The following is a 9,261-nucleotide window of genomic DNA, read 5'->3' on the forward strand; positions in this document are numbered from 1 at the left end:
ACTCACCGCCCGCTGAATTACCTGTGAATTTCTGCCTCTCTCCGTCCTTAAGTGTGCCGTAATAGGCAAAGAAACATAGGCCGATGCTATTCGAATATTCAGCTAAACTTTATACGCCGCATCCACTCCGGCTACCAGATCTCTTCCCGCTTCGTTACCCTCGCCAGTTACCCTTCCTTCTACGTTCACGCAACGAAGAATAATACGCCTTAGCTCGTTAACGATCGAACAGTGCCGCTCCCCCACCCTGTCTTTGTAATTCCCGCGTTAAGTACTCGGCAATTATTCGAATTCGCGCGTGCAAGCGACGGTCTGGCCGACCCTCAGGACACGAAACCGTTTGGACGTAATACACGGGAACCGTCTTTAATCGAACCAGCTCGCGCAGCTTCCGAGCCAGTTTTGCCCGTTATCTTGACTCATCACTTTCCTTTGAAGACCACCGAAACGACGCGATCGAGGAAGGGGAAGGAGACGCTTCCCGATGTTATTTATCAAGGGCCGCTGTTCCTCGACGTTTCTTGCGATCAGATCATCGCTGATAACGGTACACACCAACGTGGAAGCACGCACGAGCGTTTCACGCGTGTCTTTGGCTTAGTTTCCTGTCGTGACCACGATCAGCCGCGGAGACGCGAACTGTTCGATAGGTATACGATCGCGTACTCGCCACTTTTTTTACCCTCCCTCGTGTACCGAGTGTAATAACAGAAAATTGCCGTAACGAGAGTATAATGTTCCGGCGAAATGTCAAGGATACCCTTTGAGAATTCGTTCGTTCGTTCAACGGCGTGTTTCGTGTCACGCTGCTCAGGAAAAAATCCCTCCTTTTAAAGCCCCGGCGCGCAGCAACGATTGCGACAGCGTCTTTCGTCATTTAGAACGTATCAAATTGGATCGTTGTCGGCGCGATTTTGCATTGTCGAGGAAACACCGTCCACTGACGCGCGTGGGCGTTCGATCGACGAAATGGTTCGCACTTAGTTAACGGGGCGCAAAGTAAATGATAGACCAGAGGTTCTCAGATATCGAATCACATAATATTAAAATAAATGCCTTTATAGAATTATAAATTACAACCAACTGTAGAACATTTACATTCTAGATTGTAATAATTTTAATAGTGCAATCCCACGTTCGTGTATTTAATAGGAATCGCCTTCTACGGAGGCAGCATTGGCAGCAACTCGCAGTACAAAATCGATGTACCGACAGTTTATCTGTGTAGGATGAAGGAAAGGAGTAACACGTTTTGACATCGCCGGTAACCGTCGATTGTATCCGCTGAAACATTCCCCCTAATTTTCGCCGAGGATCCGATGTAATTCCTTCGGTTGATTCTCGCGCTCACCGCTCGAGGAATAGCTGTTAAAACTCGCATTGACCGCGCAGAATAGCCGCACGGCGTTATGCATCATTTATTCAGTGTACGAAGAGCGTCCGGTGCCGTGTGCGTGTTCTCCCCTGAGGCTCACAGCCTTCAGAATGACATCGACTGTGGGACGTTGGTTCGCGAGACTTTGCGATAGACTCGTGTCAAGGGCAGAAACCAGAGAATCGCATGCCATTTATCACCGCCTGGTACGGACGTATTCTTAAGTGGATACCATTGTTCGAATACTTCCACGCAGATACCATCCGCGTCGATTGCTACGATGGAAAAACGTAGCTGGCAATATCGCATCTACGAACCTATGTATACATATACAAACTGTTCCGTTTAAGAAGTCATGAATCGAACGAAGTTCACAGAACGGAATATACGTACGGAGACTTACGAACCGTTCCATTGAATCGAAGGAAATCGAACGTTTCCAGAGGACCAAAGTGAAACGGAGCACGACGACGCTCGATCAACGTCAGAATCGGGTCCGTGCAGATCTGTAACTCGATTACGTAAACTAATGATAGACAGCGATGTAGCATTTATGGATTATTTCGAAGGCTCGCTGCGGAAGATCCGAGAGTCGGATAGCGAGGTGCCAAGTTTCATAAGCACGTCCTTGCTTATCGGTTATCCGGATCGGCCTGTAACCGCCGCGGATTCCTCCCCCTCCCCCGGTTTTATAAGCCATCCAGCGTATCGTATAGTACACAACAATGAAGCACGGAACGGCACGCTGGAAACCGTCTAAACGGCTTATCAGTCTTCATCGGATAATATCGGTGCCTGAACCTGAACGTAATGGTTATGAGTAATAGCCAGAGATCGTGGCGGCGCGGGGTCGGATCCGGTGAACCGTACACGGGAATACGAGATTCAGATACAGGTACCGAACTTGCCGCAACCCGTTACGCATTATCTACCTTGGCTAGAATTTTCTGCCACCGATTTGTCTATTGTGCCATCACGACACCACGACGACCACGGTCGTGCGATTCCTTTCAAATTTGTTCCGGACGGAATGCAAAATCAACGAACAATACCGTGGTACCAGTCTGTACCGGTTACGCAAGCATCTCTGGTCCACTCTTAGAGCTCGATATTGCTACAAAGATATTGTTGACGATCTTTCGACCGTACGGATGGATCGATCGACTGGCCGAACCGGGTCCAGAACCCGGATGTTTCTTTCATTAAATCGATTTCTTTTTTTTCCCCTCTCTCGTTCCATCGGCCCATTCTTCGAACAACGATAATCTATGATCCATTTTGTTGTTTCGTTTGGACGAGCGTTTGTTAAGGCACCTATTATTCGATAAACGCGCAATTTGCCCCTTTTAATCTATTGTAAAGCGATTTTCTGCAGTTATTTGTCTACGTATTTTATAATTTTGATTACATATTATACGGTACAGTCGGATCAGCCTGCTTTCAGCTGGTCTGTCTGAAAGACGAAACAGCCATAAACGCTGGTTTCCTGAATCGGCCGCATCGATCAGAGACTACTTTCGCATTTCACGGTTTCGTTTCTCAGGCCGTGCAGAAATTACACGTTAGACGACGAACCTTTCGACCGTTTCTTATTCGAGATTAATCGAACGCTGAGACCGGCGGGAAGAGTGGTCGCTCGTCTCAGATGTTCATCGATTTAAAGCTCATTAGCATGATTTACATAAACGGAAGCTCCATTAAAAGGAGCCTAACGGTCGGTCGAGTCGACTTACTTTTCCCTAATCGCGGAACATCGGAGTCGATCGAGCCTCGCCTGCCTGTTCGATTTCTCACGTACCCACCGATAAAATCGCGATGAAATGCACGCATAACAGGTTCGAACAAGTGTATTCGTTCGCATGACCTCGTGTTCGATAAATAAAATCAACGGTGTATATTGGAGAAACGAAGGAGAATTTATCGACACGGATGCAAACGATGACGATTATAAAATACGTAAGACGAGCGTAAAAATAAGTTCATCGTGTCCAACTATGGTCGTTTGTATGTATTTTGCGTAATTTATGTCTTCGAGTCTGTCTTTCCTTTTCAGAAAAATCTATATCACTAGGAAGAGCCGAAGCTACTTCAGCAAATGGAATCGACTAACGATTTTCTCGCCGCGCGGCTAACTGAATCTCTGCTTATGCAGAGGACTTTCGTCGTTCCCAGGAAGCCGTGAAGGCTGACATTCGCATTGATTGTCCATTTCCAAGTCATAAATAACGAAGATCGCTTCGAAGATCGTAGAATTACGAAAGAAGAGTCTCCCCTTGATCGATAATCTTATTTCGATAATTCTGTCCACCGTTATCCGAGAAGATTCAACGTGCGCTCGACTATTGGCATTATATTACCAAATGATTCGATTAAAATGCACCCCCGATGAATCTACATATCCCCTGAAATAATAAAAACGCATTCATCCCTGGATCATGACGAAGAAACGTAGATTCAAGGACAGCATCGTCGAAAAGGGATGAGGATAACGTTCGTGCAATTTATCGGGTGGATCGATACGAGTGATAAATATGCGCGTATGCGATTGATTGGGCGAAGCGCGACTGCGATCGTTCGTCGCGATGACCAGACGAACGCGAGCGAAGGGGAAAAGAGGCCGAGACGTGGAGGGTAGAAGGGTCTGAAGAAAGAGAAGGCGATTCATTAGTCGTACAACACGGAAGTGTTCGAACCGCACGGTTCCTCGACGTGTGTCGGCTTGATGGTCAGTGTGTGCGTGTTTGTGCGTGTGTGAGAGAGCTTGTTCGTGCGTGGCCCGGGTGTGTGTGCGTCGCTTGAGGAGGCTGCAGGGCCAAAGTCGACTGTGGCCACGGTGGAGGGCCTTATTATGCGCGACGGGGGCCCCTGGACGAGCGAACTCGACGTTTCGGTCGATCCGGCTCAACATTAAAACCCGGAATATATTGCGGTAATTCTTTCTGTTCGATCTGCCGGCCAAGGATCGTGTATCGGCAGTCACCGCGCTCTTCCTCTTTCCTTAAGCGGATGGCATATCAGAAGGACGTTCCTCGACGAGCCTCCAGACGACTGCGTGCTCTAAGCGCGAATCGAGGCGTTCCAACGCGTACCACTGTTATCCTGATCGCACCATGCTAGGTACAATTTAAAAATTGTAAAAAATACACATCCGCGCTTAAATGTCTCGGTACAATTGTTAATTATATTTGCTAAAAGTAGAAACAACGAAGTAATTGTTAAGAAACACGAAGAAATATCATTTGACTTGACGCTACATGTGACAAAGAGAATACTTAATAAGAAAATATCTATCCAATGTATTCCAATTTATACTGCAAAATAATTTAAAGTTGATGATCTGCATTAAATATTAAAGCTCCGTGAAGCGTAGAACGTGTTCTAAGATTTTCTAGCGGGAGTGTACAAAATGGAATGGCTGATGTGATCATTCTAATTTCTTTTCTTATTAATAGATTTTTTTTAATGATACGGATCTGGAACACTTTCAAGATATATACTGCAATTCCTTTTCGCGAAGGAATATCACGGAAGGCTGACTACTTGATTAATTAATACCTCCAATCTTCTACTATACCTGATGTAAAATTTTCTTCGTGTTCGCAGCAATGTGCATAATTTAGAATTTAGAGGCTCGTTTTATCGCCAGAATTTCGTTTGCTACACGGTGCCCTGTTAGATTGCCTGATCGAGATTAATAAGAACACCGCGATCGTCTAGCTTGGCGAGGTAGAATTTATTTGGAACACGATAGCGTTATTAATTCACCGTGATTCTTCCAACAAACCTCGTTGTTCTTCGACGGGCTTGTTACCGTGTTGTACCAATTTACGATGTCCTTCCCGGTGTGTTTCGCGTGTGAATCGTTTATCGGCTGTCCTGGTGCAGGAATAGTTTCGTCGTGTCGCAGTAAATCACGAGGCTACACGCGTTGAGTTCTTCATTCGACGGGCGCGAGGAAAAAATCCTCGATTCAAATCATTTTTTTGGAATATATGTTCGCAGGATCGCGTGGGCGACTCTTTGGAAGCGAATACCGAATACGAAATAGTAAGGAAACATACATCGTTCATACGTATTTGAATTATGATAATTTGAATGAAAAATGAAAACCCACTGCATATTTCAATATTTTTAGAAACCTGCAACATATTTAAATATTTTCACATACTCCGAGGAAATTAATTTAACTAACTAAAAAAGTTTCATATTCTTCGTTCGATGCATCGACTACAAGAACTGTTATTCCTAACAATCTTAAAACCTGTCTTTTCATCTTTTACTTGAACTCGACTCCAGACTCGACCGTCTACCCACGACAATACACCCCTACACCGAGTATTTCACAAAAAAGCCAGTCGCATAAATCATTTCCAGCCAACACGGCATTTCTCAGTAGTCGTCGCGAAAGGTGTCGCGGTTTTTACCAAGATGCGAATCCCTTTGCATCGCCTACACACACACACACACACACACACACACACACACACACACGCACGCACGCACGCACATACGATCGAGTCCACGGCTGTATCTGTCGATAATATCTCGCGACCGTTTCTTGAACTACAAATGATAATTACTTTCACAGGCATCGTGCCCGTCGTTGGAATCACGAAGCCGACTGTCTCGGATTCCACGGTCGATTATTAGCAAACCTAGGTCTTCTCATGCACCGCAAGGACCGCGAATTCTGCAGATTACTTCAGCTTCCTGCTTCGTCGCGGCTCATTCTCCGGCTGCCGATCAACCGGTATACCGTTGCTATAATCCGAAGAATCCTTTGACTGGATGCACGGACGTTGCGAGCAGATTAGGCGACCACGTTGGGTTAGTTGGGTAATGATTGTCGGAGGGTTCCCACCGACCGACTAGAATCCCTTCGAGACTGATGACGTCTGCTGATTTACGAACTGGGAACCGTACGAGGGAACCGTTCGAAGGAAGACCAATCGATCCTGCACCTAGACATTGATCCTACTGCGCTTTCATACGTTCAGTTTCGTCATAGATGCATAGTGGTGGCTTGACGTTTTAATTTGAAAGGACAAATTGAGATATAGCGTTATTTAATTGATACTTCTCTGATGATAGTCGATGGTTATTTACACGTTAGGCTAGAACAGGATAGTAGGGAGAGAATCGTCGTGAGGTATCATTGTTCGTATTTTGATCTAGTGATCATCGTTGAAAAAAGGTGACAAACGTTGATGTTATAACGTAATTTCGTTAAATTCAAATGCGATATGTTTCGACTACCAGACTTTACGCTAACGTTCACGTCACGGATTGTGGAACCATTAATAAGCCGCATAACGGTCTCCTGATTTTAATTTCATACGTTTTGCCAGTGTCGAGCATCGCGGCCTACGTATTTTCGAAACCGTGAAATTCCTTCTTTCGAAATTGGCCAGCGTATACATTAAAACTTCGATGATATTAAATACGATAAACACAACCTACTTTAGAAGATTCAACACTTCGCTGCAGCACAATATTATTAGTAGGTGGAAAAAGTTTCAATTTTAGAAATACTTTAAACGTCATTTGTAAACCTCGTTTAATCCGATGAATCAAATTGCCCCAGTAAAGCCAAGAAAATAAAAGAAACTACTCATTGCATAAAATAAATCTCGGCGATTCTAGCCTCGTACGTTTCTACTTAGACGCATTACCTCGTAACAGGTGTAATTTTACGGGCCGTGCCTCTTGCGAATGGTCTGTTTTCTTACCTGTTGCACTGCCTCTTGAGTTCCCGCCGGATACTGCTACGCGTGCGGATGAACCTGAACGCTCCACTGCCCAGTGAGTTCGCTCTCTTTTCTCCCTTCTCGAACATTGGGAGCCACTGCTCGGCCTGTAGGCCATTCTGCACGCTGTCATCCATATCTGTCTCACCCTTGATCGTCGCGCCGGAGATTGTTCCTATCGGTCTCTCTTACGTTTCTCCGGTGTCACTTTACCGCACCCTCGTCGTCCGTACGATCACGACCGTATCGAGAAATGGAACCGCGACGTTTGCAGCCTGCCGCGGTCTCATGGCAGAGTGTGTAGCAGCCTTTAACCTCTAACGGATCGGTCAAGTTTCTCGCGATGATGCTGATCGTCTCTCTTGATTAAACGAGCATCGGACTGCGGAAAGTAATAGTCAGAATCTTTACCGTCTGATCGATAGTATTCCTTTCGTTTCACCGTGCTCACGTTGCTTTGTCGAGTAGAACGATTTGTTCGTACAATATCTCTCTTCTCGAAACGATTATTTTCCATGGAGAGACTGACCTGTACTCGTCGTTTCCGGTATCATTCCCCGATGAAATTACGCTGACGCTCGTGGAAATATCTCCGAGTACCCGTTAAATTGCTCTTGATCGCGATTTTCAGATTACTCATGCGCGTGGCGTAGGCCGAAGCGGATTACATAACGGCCATCCTCGTACGCACGCAGCGACGCGCGTGTGCACGCACGAGCCTGCTCGTGACAGTGTGCTCGGTCCCGCGGCTCGCGCGACCGGTCTTCTCGTCCTACCAGTCGACTTTGACCAAACGATCGGCCGATGCCACCCTGCGCACCTTACCTTCGCACACTATGCCGCGCTCGCTTCGTGTTCGTGTCGATGTCCCTCTACTTTTCAACGCTCGACAGAACCAGGTACGATGGTCTTCCACGAATTCGAATTTTCGGTGGTTAACGGTGTTTTCTTCGGTGCTCCCCTTCTACGACGAACATCCGGCTCGACGAAACACCGCATGCACGCCCCGAACGATATTGGCCAAACGTGCCACGAGCAAAGTCTCTACTCTTGTTAGCGAAACTATTGCCGTAACCTCGACGAATACGCCGAGAAACACGATCCACCGAGATATCGAACCTCGTAGCCGGCAACTCGCGATCTCGTATTTCGTGGGCCGACCCGGAAGTTTTCGCGCGGACGGTCACGAGCGGACGCCATCACGATGCCGAATACCGCTGATTTTCGTACGGTTCCGCACGATACGTCGTCTCACGATCTCAAGCTGTGGGCTGATTTTCGGGCGATCCGGTTGGAAGATCGCGACACACGCATTCTGGATCTCGATGCCGAAATCGATACGGTTCGTATGTTGGACAGTTTCGCGCCGATCGTGCGCCGTTTTCCCAAATCGGAACGCTACGCAACAGCGGCAGTTCCGGCTTCGTGGAAAGTCGCGTGTACGCGCGCGAGACGAGCGTCTGGCCGCTCGTTACCGCACTGATAGGATGTTCCGTAGTGACGTTGAACGCACGCTCGATGTGGAATACCGGCGTCGGTGCATCGGTTCACCGTTCGCGTTCACGGTACCAGCAGCAAATGTGGCCTCGAGTGGTAGCGCTCTGAAGCGACACCTGTGAGGAGACGCTACCCTCTTCCTCTTCTTCTCGTGCCTTCTTCCACGCCGCTGTTCGGCCGCTCGTCTCCCTTCCGCCGCCTCCTTCCTCTTGTTTATCTCGATAACGACGGGACCGTGAACACCCTCGCCGCTGCTTCTAGATCGTTAAGGGGCATCGATGCAGCGTCAGCGAAAGGAGATGCGATCGCCCGCGAAATTGCCACCGATATCTCTCTTTGCGAATTTTATGCTTGTTCGAATGTTTAATCTTCGACGATGTTTCGTCGATTCGTGTTCCTTGTCGGGGCGAATACTTTGTAACGATATTTCCAATTACGGAGACACCCACGGTGAAGATACACAGGATGAAGCAACGATAATTATCAATCACAAGTACAGACCCCTTTTTAATATACTTATTCGTTGATCCGTTGGATAGCCGCGTTTTTCGATACACTTGCCAATTAACGAAGGCAAAAAGCCAGTCTGTCGACTTGGTCGCGTCTCTATTATAGACGCGAGAGGATCTTAACGATTATTAC

The 9,261-nt window shown here is 47.0% G+C and overlaps 1 protein-coding gene across 1 annotated transcript in view; it reads right to left on the minus strand.

Moving 5' to 3' along the window:
* Nucleotides 1–8,686, minus strand: part of LOC126867296 (uncharacterized) — a 165,593-nt gene extending 156,907 nt beyond the window's left edge. Inside the window, exon 1 of the mRNA XM_050621608.1 lies at nucleotides 7,105–8,686. Within this exon, the coding sequence (XP_050477565.1) occupies nucleotides 7,105–7,259 (155 nt within the window). The 5' untranslated portion in view covers nucleotides 7,260–8,686. The remainder of the gene's footprint in view (nucleotides 1–7,104) is intronic.
* Between the last annotated feature and the right edge of the window lie 575 nt (nucleotides 8,687–9,261).

The sequence above is a fragment of the Bombus huntii genome, chromosome 1, assembly GCF_024542735.1.
Source record: "Bombus huntii isolate Logan2020A chromosome 1, iyBomHunt1.1, whole genome shotgun sequence".
Lineage (NCBI taxonomy): Eukaryota > Metazoa > Arthropoda > Insecta > Hymenoptera > Apidae > Bombus > Bombus huntii.